General features: G+C 42.9%; 3 protein-coding genes across 4 annotated transcripts; all 3 read right to left on the bottom strand.

Moving 5' to 3' along the window:
• Positions 1–1,373: 1,373 nt before the first annotated feature.
• Positions 1,374–4,474, bottom strand: LOC137872638 (tissue alpha-L-fucosidase-like). The gene is made up of 8 exons (XM_068710952.1): positions 3,987–4,474; positions 3,682–3,816; positions 3,234–3,371; positions 2,970–3,075; positions 2,647–2,847; positions 2,343–2,533; positions 2,137–2,236; positions 1,374–1,916 (listed from the first exon to the last, which is right to left on the bottom strand). Exons 1-8 carry the CDS (start codon positions 4,328–4,330, stop codon positions 1,782–1,784), a joined length of 1,350 nt encoding a protein of 449 aa, XP_068567053.1. The 5' UTR covers positions 4,331–4,474; the 3' UTR covers positions 1,374–1,781.
• A 3,198-nt stretch (positions 4,475–7,672) lies between these two features.
• On the bottom strand, positions 7,673–10,614 carry LOC137872367 (tissue alpha-L-fucosidase-like). Its single transcript, XM_068710568.1, has 7 exons — positions 10,114–10,614; positions 9,646–9,780; positions 9,112–9,355; positions 8,803–9,003; positions 8,533–8,723; positions 8,311–8,410; positions 7,673–8,215 (listed from the first exon to the last, which is right to left on the bottom strand). The coding sequence occupies exons 1-7, from the start codon at positions 10,485–10,487 to the stop codon at positions 8,078–8,080; spliced, it is 1,383 nt and encodes a 460-aa protein (XP_068566669.1). The 5' UTR covers positions 10,488–10,614; the 3' UTR covers positions 7,673–8,077.
• An 849-nt stretch (positions 10,615–11,463) lies between these two features.
• Positions 11,464–14,813, bottom strand: zbtb8b (zinc finger and BTB domain containing 8B). Of its 2 annotated transcripts, none has more exons than XM_068710567.1 (5): positions 14,724–14,813; positions 13,916–14,091; positions 12,714–13,608; positions 12,417–12,595; positions 11,464–12,142 (listed from the first exon to the last, which is right to left on the bottom strand). In XM_068710567.1, exons 2-5 carry the CDS (start codon positions 14,087–14,089, stop codon positions 11,822–11,824), a joined length of 1,569 nt encoding a protein of 522 aa, XP_068566668.1. In that variant the 5' UTR covers positions 14,090–14,091; positions 14,724–14,813; the 3' UTR covers positions 11,464–11,821. The 2 variants fall into 2 exon arrangements, with proteins under 2 accessions (XP_068566668.1, XP_068566667.1); XM_068710566.1 differs by having other exon boundaries at positions 13,916–14,096; positions 14,724–14,812.
• Positions 14,814–16,247: the final 1,434 nt, after the last annotated feature.

The following is a 16,247-nucleotide window of genomic DNA, read 5'->3' as shown; positions in this document are numbered from 1 at the left end:
AACACTGTTTTCTGACCAAGCCTCACACACTTCAAACCAGCAGATAAAGAAAGGGCTTTATAGCGCTTTAAAGAAAAAGTTCCACATTTTGTGAAGTTATGTGCAGAACTTTGTCCTGGTTCTGAGCAGTTTGGGCAACCAGTGGACTCCTGGAAGGTGCTGTGTCGGGCCAAGACAAGATATAGTCCAGCGCATAACCCCCATGAAAACGGCAAATTGTCATACACTTTAGGTTTTGTACTGATTAAACAAATGAGACATAATGTGTCAGAATGTGAACTGTAAAGGTATAGATAGGTGGATTTTGTTTGAGCCAGGCCAGCTTTTTGCCCCCATCCCCCCTCCTGTTTTTTTCATCTCTCTCTCTGCTATAGGAATTTGCAATGCAAATGCTAAACAGAGCACACCTATTAGGGAGATTAAAGAGAGGACAGAGGACAATTCAGCACTGGCATTCTGAATCAAATGCACCGTCCCCGTGGGTATAGTCTTCGCAGTCAAGTTTAAACTCACACCGACACATCAAGAGGGGATTTTTAGTCCATTTACAAGACGGTCGTACTAAAGAACCGCAAATAAAGCCCGCTGCTACTGAATATAAATTAAATCCGCTGAGATTTAACAACATGAACAAGTAGCCTCAGGATAAGAGAAGCAGGTTGAGGTCAGGAGTTAGTCAGATATAAACATGTCGGAGGTGAATGAGTAACGGCACCCTGAGGCACTTAAAGGAGTTGCTGAAAATGAAAGTGCTAACAAGCGCTGCACAGAACATCAAAACAGTCTTCTAGAAGTACTCATGCCATCTTGTTCCCAATTGTGACCTCTCTACGTAGTGCGAAAAAATAAGTGATTCACTCATACTTGAGTGGCAAAAGCACTCTCAAGGTTTGCACACCTTTTCCAAGACTACAGAAATTCAGATAGGATTTGAGTTTTTAGAGGAGGTAATTGTGTCTGAACACATTACAGCAGCAAGGAACAAGAAGTCCGTTTCATGACTAAACATGAAGGACTCTTCTAGTGAGAAAACTTTGTTTCTCGACCTTGCTTTAATGCCTCTGTACACCCACACAGGTGTTTTCAGTTGTTCTGGCTGATTAGACCTCTGCTCATCTACCAATGAGAATGGTAAATATGTAATTTGTCCCACCCTAATAGGGTCAACAAAGCTAACTGCAGACTCAGGGAGATGTCACTTAATTAGTCTGTACACACCCACACAGTCCTGAGAAGAGTTCTAATCAGCCAGATTAACTCAAAACACCTGTGTGGGTGTGCAGAGGCAGAGCCTCCCCCTCTCAACCTCTGAACTTTACGGCATAATATGAACCTTTAAGATGCCTAAAATACTGTGTGGCACAACAAAACCATTCATCAGAAAAATCATCCTTTATTCAAATCATTTTAAAAGCATTGAGTAAAAAAAAATAAAGTGCTTTTGTCAACATACCCCTTTAAAAAAATTAATTGTTTCCGAAACTGCAATTAGACGAGAAGCTGCCACGAAAGCTTCATATGCTAAACAGAATGTTACATATTTAATTCATAATCTTTCAGTTATTTAAAAAAAAAAAAAAAGTACAATTAAGAGGCAGTGACACACAAAGGCCTCATTGATTCATTTCATTCTGGCAAAAATACTCATCCATTACATAAGCGCTGTCCCTTCAACCATATTGCATACGTTTCCTAATATCCCACAAACATAATCACAACCTGAGATGAACAAATTCTCAATATTCAACCTTGTTGGGATGAACACTTCTGGGGTTTAAGGCTCACTGGACGCCGACCAGTTTGAGTGTCCAGGCCTCACCGGGGGTATAGGGCAGTTCAGGTAGAAGGACAGTAAGGCCAGCACTGGGGTGGACCGGGGCCCAGGGTAGGGGATTTGGATTCCCCAACAAGGTCACCTGGACGAGAAACAAAACAGTTATTTAGATTCTACATCCCTTCTGTAAATGAATAGTTACTAAGCTGGTCATGTTGTGGCCAGCCATTAGTACAGCTCCTCTAAAAACAATATATGCATTTCTGTATTTAAAAAATGTTACAATTCTTTTTGTCAAAGCTTAATCGTTGAGTTTTTATAATCCCTAAAAACAACATTGACATCATTGTTAGCCCCTTTACCTTAGTGGCTGCTGATGTTTTGGGTGCTAATAGTTGCAATGTGAGCTTGGGAGGTTTGGCGGTCATGATGGCATAGACGGCGGTCCCTTTGGATGTATACCTAGAAAAATGCCGACGATAACGGAGTATGTAAACAATAAACAGCGCATACATTTTGATTATAAAAAGACAGGAACTACAAGATCAGCTCTCCCTCTGCCTCTTACCAGACTGGTACAGTGGTGTTCTCGGTCTGGACCCTCCAGGGTTTGGAGGCGTATATGGCTTCCCCGTTCATCTTGAGCCAGGCTCCAACACCCCTGAGTCTCTCCTCAAACACTGCGGGGATCATCCCATCAGGTGTGGGACCCACATTCAGAAGGTAGTTACCTCCCAGAGCCACAGTGTGAACCAGATCCTGTAACAGAAGCAGCAGGAGGAAGAGGACCAGTCAGTCACCGATCACAGTATTATTGTCATATATATCATTACAGATTTAGCAATACAATGATACTATCTCATTATCCGCACCTCTATGATAGCGGGCAAGTCCATCAGCTCACTCATCTTCATATTTCGACGGTAACCCCAGGAAAGCGTGTCCACAGACGTGCACTTCTCCCATTTGTGCTTGGGCAGCTCGCCTGGAGTGTATTTGTCTGCACAGTTAAAGTAGCCACCGTGTTTACATGGACAGCCGGCTCCCCATCTGTCATTGGTCACAATAGTATCCTAAGACAAGGGGGGGTACATAAATGCATGTTAAAACCATTACTAGTTGAATTTATAGTACAGCACTCTTGTTGCACAGTTAACACCATTATGTATTGCTTGCTTGTGATAAACATCCTTACTTTGACAGGGCTGTCATTGTAGAGCCAGGCCAGGAACTGGGTGGAGTTCCAGTAGGTGTCAGGTGCTTCCCAGTCCCCATCAGACCAGATCAGATCAGGTCTGTACCTGCAAAACAACAGGAAGGCAAAAGGTTTGAACATCCTGCCATAAAGCTGCACTGACATGTGCTTGAATCTCATACAGGCACATGTCCATATCACCCACTATGACTTTATTATCACTATTTGGTGCAATAAACAGGTTAGTATTGTAAGGTTACAGACCTTACAACCATGTTGTAAAGCTCCGGTAGCAGTTTATGCATTACAAACTGCTGTGTTTTGAATTGATTCTTCTTGTCAGCCAGGTAGAGAGGGTTGAACCACTCATACAAGGAGTTGTAGAGTCCATAGTGCAATGACCTAAAAGAGGAGATTAAAAAACTTAAAATCTGTCATTGACGACACTCAGAATCCATAACACTACCAACCAAAATGCAGGTATTAAAACTAACAAAAGCCAGGTATCTGAATGGCATGAAAATGCAAAAGCTACAATTCAACTACACAATATTTAAATTGTTTCATCTTATTCTACGCTCAGTCTGCAGATTGCATGAACTAATACTGAAAATGGCGTAACTTAATTCAGTGCATTCTTTGTATAATCATGTCTTTAATAAAGTACCAGTTATAACACTTTACCTGAACTTCACCACATTTGATGACCCACCTGTTGCGCACTGCCTCCCCCAGGTCCCCCACCAGGTCTCTGTGAGGACCAGTATCAACTGAATTCCAGTTCCAGGAGTTCGGGGACTCCCAGTTAGTGAATCCTTCGTGGTGTTTGGCAGTCAGGACGACATACCTGCAATGAGGATGTGGAAAGTGTTGCACACAGAATGTATGAGCGACACCGGTGTTTTACGGTAAACCAGGGCAGATGCGGAAATGAAGGTGTTCCATACCCGGAAGTGAAACGGTCTTATCAAATGGAAAAACATTTAAGTTGGCGTTAAGTTCGATAAATACACTCACTTTGCGCCAGAATCCTTAAATATGTCCGCCCAGTCCCCCGGGTTGTAGAACTGCGCGTGAAACTGGGGAGCAAACTCAGGGTAGCTGAAACCAGGCGGGTAGTTCTTCGACATGTAGCTCACACACTTGTGGTCCGGGGGCTTCTGTCCCTGCCACTCCCACCAGAACCACTCGCTGCCGAACCCGGGGACAGAAAACACACCCCAGTGGACAAAGATCCCCACCTTGGCTTCGTCGTACCACGCAGGCAGCGGTCTGGCGTCCAAACTCGCCCAGTCCGCAGTGTACCGAGCCGCCGTTTGAGAAGCCAAAGCAACAACAACAGCAACAAACAAGGCTAGCATGATTACACCAGGTGTTAGCACGGAAGCTAAGTCAAACTGTTCAGCGCCGGTGTGTCTTCAGAGACGTTAAACTAAATTGTCCCACAGCCGGTAGCTGTATTAGACACGGATTTCCCTTCTTGTTGTGACCCTTCAAGTGTAACGTTTCCCATCATATGACTGGAATCACGTGAAGTATCACGTGACCATCCCGTCTGCCTGTTTGTTTTTTTTAAACAACTTTATTGAACAAACAACAAACCATGGGAGAACACCATCTGCACGGACAGAACTTATTCATAAGTGTAAATTATACATGGTGAGCTTTTCTACAATAAATTATTAATTAAAAGGAATAAAGTCGATACAAACTGAAATCAGCCTCTAAAATAATCACCGTGTGCAAAACCCCAGGGAAAAAATAGATAGATCGATATACTTTATTTATCCCGCAAGGGGGAACTGTTAAAAATACAGAAGGCATGGTTTCATCATATTCAGCGTACAACGTTGGACTAGAGGGTCGACTTGTATTGGCTTTTGGTGCAAGCATATTCATTAACTATAGAGAAAAGGTTTGTGTCCATGTTTTACTGTTTATGTGAAGGTAAATACTTCAGAGTACAAGTACTGTATACCACAAGAGCATATCTGTCTCATCAGAGTTCCATTCTGCTTGACAGCTGTTGAGAGTTCCGTGGATGTCATTCCAAAACACAGAGGACACATTACAAGTCCAAATCTTTATCATAACAGTTCACATTTGTTCCTGTGTGCAGAAAACAAGTCAAAACTGTCTGTTTCTTCTTCTTTTTTAAGACTAGTTTGGAAAAAACATTTACAAGAAGCAGGTTTCTCATTTCTAAATGAGTAGTCTCCTAAGACGAAAGAGGACATAAAGGACAAAAGACCTAAGATATGGATCATTGGGTTACGTTGAATTGGTCTCTCTGGGCGACTGTGGGAATGATCGTAAATGTACAGTCCTTTTTTACGATCTAACTACGTGTCAATGTGAATGCTGGTCTATCTATGTGTCATCTCTGACTAAATAAATGTGTTGCAATGTTAAAATCTATCCCTCATTTCTTACTACAGTAGGGTGAAAAGCCCTTTAATTGATAATTCTTTAAAAAATACAAAATACTTGCAGTTTTTTATCTGTTGTCAAATCTTTTGTATTTTTGGTCAAGCTCTGGCCATGAGACACACAGATCATAGACAGCCTCTTTAGTCGGATGCTGTGCAGTGATTTAGTTCATGGTTTCACAATGTTGGTTATTTGCTGGTGTCTCAGCCACTACAAAATGTTTGCATGCAAACAAAGCTGACGGCAAAAACAAAGTAAGCTAGTCTGATTTCTGAGTCTGGAATCAAAATCTATTCACAGAAATAAACATAATCTGACACCTAAACACGCGTACCACACACATATAGACAGGGGACTGTCTATACTATATACTCTATAGTATAGACTATGATCTATTCAATGCAAATACATCACACCATCAACACAAGTGTGATTCATTCCGATTTCCCTTAGAAACCTGCAACCAACAATGTCTGTTTTTGTGGCGTTTCCCCTGTTTATGGAGAATTTAACATTTAATGCATATCGTGGTAATATCAAAGTAAAAGTGGTTTCGTTTATAAATGTGAACAGGGTTTCTTTCCAGTAATAAATCATGTGTTTGAAAAGTTTAGTGTGTATATTGAATATGATTTCTTTTAGAAAGTTTAACTATTTGCAATCTGTTCTTCCGGTGTAAATACACAATATTCTAATACAAGCAGAACAACTGAGACCATCATCAAACTACAGAACATTTTGATTTATAATGCATCAAAATTTGCAAAGGTTTTCTTTGTATAATTGAAAAATATATTAACCGACTCCAAAACCCTATTTGAACATGTCCCATATGCGTGCTATAGCGAAAGAAGAAGGTGACAAAATATTGTTTTAAATAAGTTTGGACACATATTCGTCTTGCAACTTTCTTTGGAATTAATAGGACGCCATCTGTGAACGTGGTATCCAGTTCTTTGCTGGGTCAAAGTCTTTGTTGGTCTTCCAGCTGTTCTGCGCAGGATGTGGCCGCAGATAGAGCGTCCAGCCCGGCCTGGACGAGCGTGTTCCGCCGTGGAGACATGCGGCTGTAGCCTAGCCGCCTCAAGGTGCGCCGGGTAGTCGTGAGCGAGATGGCCTTCTCCTGCCCGCTGCTGTTGTACAGAGCCTGGATCTGCACGCTCGTCGCGTGGTTGTTCTCTTCCACCACCCTCTCCATCGTCCTCTCGCCACTCTCGTCGACGAGGCGCTTCCTCCCGCAGGACTCCCGGTGACTGGAGGTTTTCTGCTTCGCGCACCACTCCCTGTACACTCGAGACACTGCGGTCTTTGAGAAGCCCAACAGGTTCACCGTTTCCGCGATGCTGCAGCCGGCGCGTCGGGCTCCCACTATCATACCCCGCTCAAACTCACTCAAGTCCCGCGACTTCCCCATGTGTCAGCGTTTAGTCCAACCGGGGCGGTTATGGAGCACCGCAGATACTCGCCTTCTGTTAAAGACACATCTTCTTCTTCTTTTGGGTTTATGGAAGATTGCACCGGTGTGCACCGCCACCTACAGTATATCATTAGGTAAATAAAGTCCTAATTACGTGATAGTATTGATGGAAAAAAAAAACCCCATAAAAACTCACTATATTCTATAATACATCAATTCCACAACCGCTTACAACGTGTCATGTTAGCTTTTGTTGTTCCCAGAATATCTGTGAGGTCCACTTCCTTTCCTCACCAAACTTTTGAGCAATTTGTATCCTTTCTTTTTTATAATTTCAACAGTGCACACCCCATCCTCTGTATATTCAGATCATTCATCTGATATACTTTTCTCTTAAAGAAACAATGTTTTATCCAATCCTGTGTGGTCGAACTCTTTCGTCTAATTATAGCTGTCTCTTGCCTCTGTTTTCTCTAAAAACACTCATGTGCATTAATGGTTTTGTGCATACTGCAATATTTTCTTCTGAACAAAACAAAGTTGTAAATAATCTACGTCTTCTTTGGTTGTTTGGCACATTAGACTTGTTGTCGCTCTCATCAGTTGGCTCTGCGATTTGTTCTTTGACCGTTTTCGCTTATATTCAATAAAAAATATGTATTATACAATATAGAACAGTGACAAACACAGAACAGCGGTGCAGCCGTTATACCACTACTCATAAACATGTAGGAGATAAAACCAGACCCTGAGGTGTCCTCTTCTCCCAAAAGATCATGACTTTAACTGAATAAGAAAGATTACAGTAACACTGATTACACACACATACATACACAAATTGTATTGTACACACGATTTATCTTTGTTTATGAAATTCTGCAAAAAAAATGGGCTTGTAACGATATTAAATACAAACATGACTACTCTTAAAAGGCTTTGGTTACAGAAATATGCCAATCCAGAAAAGTCTGATAACAGAGTAAGCCAACTTTATCCACAGTAAATACCCGAGGGAAGTAAAAGACTCAGAACACAGTTGTGATGACCATACAATGCTGAACTTTCTTTCTTAGTCCTGCTGTGTCCTTTGCCAGCCTTTTAATATTACTGTGCATATTGAACGCACAGCAAAAATCCACTTAAATCCCATTGATCACCTAATTTAATATCACACACACACACACACACACTACAGTAAAGCGTAACAGAGACGCCCCTTGAGCTAAAGACTTGGTCCTGATTTTGTTACAACTCTCTGACGTTAGACTACTCCCTCCAGTTTCAGACACCAGGCATTTGCAGGAGATGCTGGCATAGCAGGCATAGCAATTATCAGTCCAGCTGTTGGTGTCAGCGGTGCCCACTTCAGTGGTACTTTAGGATAGTCCAGTAGTGTAACCTGTGGATTTAAAAGAGTAATGTGAAGAGTTTATAATTAAGACAAATGAAGTTAGCTGGGATTAAACGTTATAGGCATAAAGTTGTAAAGGTTACATTTGTGGCTCCAAACATCTTTGGCGATGTGAGCTGAAGTGGTTGTTTGGACGGCCAGCCAAGGATAATGGCATATATGGTAACGTTTTTGGCAGTGTACCTAGAATAGGAGCAAAAAGTGGCTTATTTTACATCACAGAATTAAAAGATATAGCTAGGGCTAGACTTCTGGACAATACCTTGCTGCGTTCCTAACAAAAAAAAAGAAAAAACACAACTCACCAGACAGTGACAGTGCTGTTCTCCGTCTGGACCCTCCAGGGTTTGGAAGCATAGATGGCCTCCCCATTGATCCCCAACCAGGCACCAAGTCCCCTCAGCCTCTCCTCAAACACTGGGGCAATCATGCCATCTGCCATCGGCCCAATGTTCAGCAGGTAGTTACCACCCATCGCAACCACAAACGCCAAGTCCTGAGGAAAGAGAGTGTTAGATCAGCACAAGATGACTGGACGTACAGCAGTCTCAGGTGATGACCCACTGACCATTCACCTTTATGATGGACGGCAGGTCCATGACCTCGCTTAGCTTCATGTCTCGTCGGTAGCCCCAGGAACGTGTGTCCATGGACTGGCATTTCTCCCATTTGTGGTCTGGAAGTTTGCCAGGCGTGTACCTGTCCGCACAGTTGTAGTAGCCGCCATGTTTGCAGTAGCAGCCATTTCCCCACCTGTCATTGGTCACCACCTCATCCTGAAGAAACACACAAGTGGTTATCTACAACAACAAAAAAGACTGCTGCTATTTATACATATTTTTTTCACATTATACTTATTATTCAATTTAGAGCTTGATTCCTACTTTGACTGGGCTGTCATTGTAGAGCCAGGCCAGGAACTGGGTGGAGTTCCAGTAGGTATCGGGTGCTTCCCAGTCCCCATCAGACCAGATCAGATCAGGTTTGTACGCCGTCACGAGGTTCACAAGCTCTGGAAGAGTCTTACGGGCAACAAACTTCTGAGTCTTGAATCCAGAGGCTTGGTCCAACAAGTAAAGGGGATTGAACCATTCATATAGAGAGTGGTAGAGACCCAAGCGCAATGACCTGTCAACAGAGACATACGAGTGAATACACAAAGCAGTTTGGCGCTGCCGTTTTTATTTCAAATGTTTCCAACCTGACTCATTTAAGATTTACAGAATTCATGCCAATATTAGATGCTTTTTTTTTGTTACAATCATTGGGCGCTGTCCTGATGTGAAAACAATCATTCACATCATGTCTGATTGTTACCTTAACATTCCTTCCTTAATTTGCACTACTCACTAGGGATTAAAAGAAGAAGGTGTAATTGAATGGATGTAGAGAAAGCATCCTTCTCCCGATCTCCTCACCTCTTCCTGACAGCTGCAGCCAGTTCTCCCACCAGGTCCCGGTGAGGACCTACATCCATTGAGTTCCAGTTCCAGGAATCTGCTGAGGGCCAGTTTGTGAATCCTTCATGGTGTTTGGATGTGAATACCACATACCTGTAAAAGCATACGCACATAAATGCCTTTACATTTGAGACAACAGAGAAGGCAGAATTATACTTTGTTAAAAGTGTTGTGATCTGATTTTTGAGAAAAACTGATTATACCCTGAATAATAAAGAAAGATGACTGGATACTGATTATTATGCCTCGAGTATTACTGCCTAAAGCAAGCGTTTACATGACACCTGCAGGTGTGGCTGTGGCTGAGCAAACACTGGCATTAACAAAGACTTGCTGTACTGTGTGGTCAAAAGTCAGCTCGGTTACAAATATAACAGGTTTGTGCACCTTTTTTGTATGGCTCTATGAGAGATCAGATGACAGTACCTTGCTCCAGAGGCTTTGAATATCTCTGCCCAGTTATCCGGATCGAAGAATTCTGCGCGAAACTCGGACGCAAAATCCGCGTATTTAAAGCCGAGTGGGTAGTTTTTCAGCATGAACTCAACTTCCTCCGCGCGCCATTTGGACTGCCACCAGTACCAAAACCACTCGCTGTACTGCCCGAAGCCAGGGACCGAGAAGACCCCCCAGTGGACGAAAATCCCGACCTTCGCATCGTCGAACCACCGAGGCAGCGGTCTGGCATCCAGACTGGTCCAGTTTGCCTCGTAGCGCGCTGCGCATCCAGGTGTCCACACGAGGAGGGGTAAAACGCAAACAATCGGCACCATGTATCCAGCCCGCATTAGAGGGGACATGGTCCCACGAGAGTAAATATGTAACTCCTATGCTGATTGTGAAGTCCGTTGCCGTTGTCTGGATAATTTGCATGAAATTGAATAATGTTGCGGGAAGGGCACATTGTGCTGCCGCCCTCCAGTAGTAGTTTTACATAAAACTATAACGTCCATCCTAGTGAGATTCATTGGACTCAGTACTCATTTTATGCAATTCTAATAAAACACAAACAAAAAACGTATAATTGATTTAGTAATGCTTGGTATACAAAGTTGTCAGCTGCTTAATGCAAAAAGCCTGTGGTTTCAATGACCATTGGCACACACTGAATTATTTTCTCTGGCTGCGGTTCAACCACTAGAGGGCGCCACAGGCCACTGCTTGTCTCAATACTGACGGTAGGGAGTGGGATTAAAGGAACACACTGCCGGACAAAAGTTTAGGGTCACCTGCAACAAAAGCTTGATCCATGAATGTGAGATGGCTGAGAGGACTACTCTGTATGTGTCATGCTTTTAGGTTGTAGAAAGTCCTCTTCACAAATAGGTGTTATTCTATATGAAGGGTTTGTGTAAAATGTTGTGTTTTGTAGATGGAGAATAAAACCAGACCGACAACTGAAAGGGCAGAATTGAATAAACCCAAAATATTTAGAGCCCAAATGCACTGTTGTTTAAAGAATGATCTTGGGTCATTTATCCAAATTCAAAATCGAAGGGTATTTAGGGGGAAAAACAGTTACAACAGTATTCTCCCCTGGCATGTAACACTGTGGGGACTTTGACGAAACATATGTTTCATTCAATTAATTCTTCTTCTTTTGAGGAGAAAACTATTTTGAATGTAAATAATACATTTAGTGTCAGAATTATACTCTTTTTGCCTCTAAAATAGTCATGATTAAAGGAAAGAAGAAACATTAATTAACACTGACCGGCAGTGTAAGTCAACAATTACACATTTGTTTCAACAACATCCACAACTGCCCCAGAATATCCAAAAAGCAGATTTTATCTATGAACTGCAATATTTTTGGACAAAATAAAACATGCAACGAGCTATTTTGTCAATCGTCTGTAAAGTCTGACAGCCATGTTCTCTTTATATGCAGCACATACACAGAACTTTTGTATTTGAGCAACTGTGTGAAGAAAAAACAAAATAAAGGACCAACTTTGTGATTAGAAACATTTTTAAAATACTGGAGCTAATTGCTGCCAGGCAAAATGATAACAGTCAAAAGGACACGTTTTTTTTCTGGTTACAAATGAGTCAATAAATAAGGCAATATTTCAGTAATAATTTAACATCAATAACAGTTTGGCCACAGCTAAGAAGAAACGGTTTTCTTCTTCTACAGATTCACTGTGTTTCCTACATCAGTGCAGACAGCCAGCTGCCTCCCAAGCATCTGTTTCTCCACCAAGTCCTCCACTCTGCCGACCTCCACCTCATCTACGTCGTCCATAAAACTGGACCAATCCGTCCCCGCGTCTCCACGTTCCATGGGCTCCGCTTGGCTGGCCGGGTGACCGCTGGCGGAGTCGTCATGAGTGGTGGTCACGCAGTTGCAGCTGTCGCAGATGCCGAAGCGTCGGAGTCCCGTCGTGACGCCGGATCCGGTGAAGGTCCGCCTGCAGCCCTTACACGGTACCGGCCAGTTGTGCCTGTGGACCTGTCGGTGGTCAACACAGTGAGAGAAAAAAAAAACACATACTGTGTGTCATGTTGCACAGGAAACGCCAACTTTTAGATTATTACAGGTGAAAAAATGTACTGCTGTCATTCACTTCGCACAAAACACAAGCGACAGAAAAGAGCTCGCCACTAAACAAACAGTATGGCATGTAGTAGTTGTATAATTCCTTTCAGAAGCCACCTTAGACGTAGAGGCCCAAATGTCAAGAACATGTTAGGGTGATGGTCTTGCGCTCACACTGAGTTCTTACATTGAGGGCGTGGCTGCGGAGGTGCTCCTGTCTTGTGAACCTCTTGCCACACATGGGACAGGGGAAGGGCCTCTCTCCTGTGTGGCAGCGGATGTGTCTCTTCATGATCCCCTTCTGCTTGGCCGTGTACGGACAGAACGGGCACTTGTGGAGTTTCACCTGCACTACCAAACCATCACCTGCAGGAGGAGAGAGAGGCCAACAGTTGAGATTTACCTCAGTGCTTGAGAATCCATTGAATGCAAAAGAGTCCCAGAGTGAGACATTAGTCGCCATAGGCCATCGCTTGCCAATTACCTGTCTCCTCTCCGAGCCAATCGGACTGGATCTCCATGATAGATGATCCCACAAACCCCAAACCTTCATCCATTCTGCCTCCTCCCATGCTGCTACCTGGTTCTTGGGTAAAGCGCTGTCCCATTCTGTCCCCCAGCGGACTGGGGCCGTCACCTCTGGCCAGCATCTCCATCAGCTGTCTGGCATTAAAAGAAGGGCTGTATCCCGAGGGAGAGCGCTCATTGGAAGGAGAGGGAGGAAGCAGTCTGCTGTGATGAGGGTTATGGAGCGAGGGCCCCGGGTACGGGGCCAGGTCTTTGGTGTCAGGGGACTCCATGAGCTCCTCATCTGGGTCGTACTCTATCTTGGGGTTCACTAACTCCGGGGTCAAAGCAGACGATGAAGAGGAAGAGAGGTTAGTCTGATCCATGTGTCCCTTCTGTCCTTCACCCCCAGATGCAAATTCCTCCCTGGAATGGTAGTCGCTGTCCATGTCTCTGCTTCTGCCCGGAGTTGTGGTGACAGGGACGGACAAGGGGGTCCTAGCCAAGGCCACGGACTCCGGACCTAAACCCGACCCTCTGTCGGCCTCTGCAGCCTGTGAGTGAGGCTCCACAGCCTCTGTACCACGGGACACTGTCACAGCAGGAGTGCCACTGTCCGCAGGACCCATCCCTCCATCCTTCTCCGTCTTCCTCTCCTTCTCCTTGTTGCATATTTCCAACGACGAGCGGATGTATCCCTTACAGAAGTTCACCAGGTCGGTCATCTGCAGGTAGCTGCCTGCTGACATCACCTCGATGACGTTGCTTCTGTTCAGGGCCAAGCGGCCGGAGTAAAGGAAGTCGAGGATAATCGAGAAGGCATCGGCCGTCACGATGTCCAGCGATGCTGTGCTGTAGCGCTGTCCACTATCCTGAAAAGAGATAGTGCATTTCTTTATAGGTAGACTGGATGCCCTCCTTTGACAAGCTCAAACCAGTTTACTTACAGAGTGCCCCAACTCCCACAATCCACCCATGAGGAAGTCATTTATGTCTTACTTTCTTTTTTACTGCTTTTATAGAAAGATCTGCATTGTTGTAACATGTTAAGGCATTAAAATAATCATTTATAACATAATAATAAACACACTATCTTAGCTATTTGTTTCTAAGAGGCCATGCCCAACACTTGCCATCCTCTCCTAGAAATAAAAAATATCGCAAAGCGGCCGTTCTCACCTGCAAATAGTGAACCAGAAGAGCCCGGAAATAGCCGCTGCCAGCAAACAACACATTGCGATGGGCCTTGAAAACACGGCCTTCAACGAGGATGCTGCAGTCACAGAAGAAGTCACGCTTACGCTGCTCGTTGAGCTCTAACAGCAGTTTGGGCAGGTAGCATGGCACTTCCATGTCTATGCTTCGGTGAGAGAGAGAGAGAGAGAGAGAGAGAGAGAGAGAGAGAGAGAGAGAGAGAGAGACACAGTAATATAAGGGTGTGTCAGATACAAAGGTGAAACAGCTCAAAAAAAAAAGAAGGTTGATTTTGACTTTTTGGTTCTGTAGTGCCAAACATTGTATTTAACAATTAACCACATATGTTGCGTGTGACACCTGACTTGAAATTAATTGTTTAGGAGACAATATCTGCTCTTTGATAGAGTATACAAACGATTATTACAGTAGGCTACTATGTCAACATGGGTTAAAGGGAAAGGAGGAAACAAGTGCACCAATGAGTTGACTTGATGAGCTAATACGCATTAGGTTTGTGTACAGTTTGTATACCTGAGGTTAGGAAACGTTTAAAAACATTACCCTGAGAGAAAAAGGCCCATATATATATGCACATAAGAAATAAAAAGGTAACAGTCAAATAGCTCTACTTCCTGTTTCCTTACTAGCTAACTTGTGTAGCTAGCACTGAGTAACGCTAGCCAGTTAGAGATACTTTATTACACAAAAACGTCAGAATAACAACACCGGCTGCGCTTCACAAAGCCTGATGACACACACTGAGATAAAATTACATAAAATACGGCCTCACCTTTGAAATTACGCGACTGAACGTGAGAAAACCGTTATCATAACAGAAGGATTAGCACGGCTCATTGTCCCGTGTCGACACTTAACAACTTCCGCATTCAGCAAACGTCACGTTTATCATTCAGCCAATCGGTGGCCGAGGGGGCGTTGCCCATTCCCAGCTTCTGCATCTGGGTTCAATAATGATAATAATAGTGATAAACGTTTTATTAATTATGTAATTTATATAGTACCGTTCGTACAAGATAAGCAGCATGCTTTACAATAAGGTAAAGTAAACTGGAAAACAAGATAGAAAAGAAAAAATAATAAAATAATATAAAACATAAGATGAAATAGAATGCATGAAATAAGATTGATAATAATATTGGTAATAATAGTAATAATAATAATAATAAGAAGAAGAAGAAGAAGAAGAAGAGGAATATATAAATCAGTACCCATTTTTGCAGCATGGACAAATATGCTACAACACTGGAGCAGCACCATGATGTCTCCATTCTCTCATCAGTAGTGGTGATTTGACTTGCAAAGATGAAAACTCACTAAGTATTTTGTTTGGAGTACACTCTACCACTCTCTGCCTATATCTCTAAATATAATAAATATACACAACAGAACATTCTTTTACCTGGTGGACACAGACTCACCACCAGTCTTGATTACCCGGAGTAAGTATTTTTTTTAGTTACATCAGAACAGCCTCCTTATGGTGAAACCTCATTGTGGGTCTTATCCAACCTCTTGGTGGTGCTGTGGGGGTTAACAAACACAGCACAGTCTTTTTTTAAATCTTAAATCTAATTGCCAACCACTGACGTCAACATTTACCTTAACACACATAAATGAATCTACAAGATCAAAACTACATTGAGTTAAACCACTTTAAAGCACACTTAATAGAATCGGCCCACGCAGAAGGCCTCAAATCAAGTGTGAAGCAAAATTCAGGAAAGTCATAGCTAGTATGAAAGGCTTTTAGCTTTTTATGTTTTTGAATATATACATTTAGCGTGCTGATTTGCCTGATATTGATAGAGTGTGTTCTCTTTGAGGCGTAATTGACAAAGTCTGCATCCCCGATTTTCATTCAGCTGTTGCTGGGAATTTCCAATAAACCAGCAGCAGATGATCACAGTATTCTTAAAGGCAAATAGTTAACAATGGAATTTGCAATGCAGCTTGGTTCTAGCCCATTTAGTTCTTTGTATATAAGGATTTTCACATTTCTAAAATCACTTAGTAGAGATTGATTTGCAAACCCAGAAGACACTGGGGCTACAATTGCATGTGCAAACGTTTTCAGATTAAATCAAATTTGGCCTGAATCAACATCTTAAACTTCTATGAAGTTTCAGTAATGTCTGACATTCTCCACTGCAGAAAGTCATTGATATGACAAAGATGATGATGGTGATGATCTGCAGAAGAACCTCAAAGTGTCACCCTCTTTCTCATATCATGCTTAGCATGCAGCTGCACAGCCGCAGGCGGCTCGCGCCTGCCCACATTGTCTGCTCAAGAA

The sequence above is a fragment of the Cebidichthys violaceus genome, unplaced genomic scaffold (genome assembly GCF_023349555.1).
Source record: "Cebidichthys violaceus isolate CVI_PGR_0920_01 unplaced genomic scaffold, fCebVio1.0.p SCAF_16, whole genome shotgun sequence".
NCBI classification, from domain to species: Eukaryota; Metazoa; Chordata; class Actinopteri; order Perciformes; family Stichaeidae; genus Cebidichthys; species Cebidichthys violaceus.
Note: the sequence above shows the minus strand (reverse complement) of the source record. Positions and strands in the feature narration are given on the sequence as shown.

Coding starts and splice junctions, on each gene's coding strand:
- LOC137872638 (XM_068710952.1), bottom strand. CDS start 4,330: ATGCTAGCCTTGTTTGTTGCTGTTGTTGTTGCTTTGGCTTCTCAAACG. Junction 2,848..2,969: donor ACAATGACAGCCCTGTCAAA/GTAAGGATGTTT, acceptor CCCTTGTCTTAG/GATACTATTGTGACCAATGA. Junction 2,534..2,646: donor ACTTGCCCGCTATCATAGAG/GTGCGGATAATG, acceptor CTTCTGTTACAG/GATCTGGTTCACACTGTGGC.
- LOC137872367 (XM_068710568.1), bottom strand. CDS start 10,487: ATGTCCCCTCTAATGCGGGCTGGATACATGGTGCCGATTGTTTGCGTT. Junction 9,356..9,645: donor GCTGCAGCTGTCAGGAAGAG/GTGAGGAGATCG, acceptor CTCTGTTGACAG/GTCATTGCGCTTGGGTCTCT. Junction 8,216..8,310: donor AGATGTTTGGAGCCACAAAT/GTAACCTTTACA, acceptor TTAAATCCACAG/GTTACACTACTGGACTATCC.
- zbtb8b (XM_068710567.1), bottom strand. CDS start 14,089: ATGGAAGTGCCATGCTACCTGCCCAAACTGCTGTTAGAGCTCAACGAG. Junction 12,596..12,713: donor TTGGCTCGGAGAGGAGACAG/GTAATTGGCAAG, acceptor CTCCTCCTGCAG/GTGATGGTTTGGTAGTGCAG. Junction 12,143..12,416: donor TCCGCAGCCACGCCCTCAAT/GTAAGAACTCAG, acceptor GACCACCGACAG/GTCCACAGGCACAACTGGCC.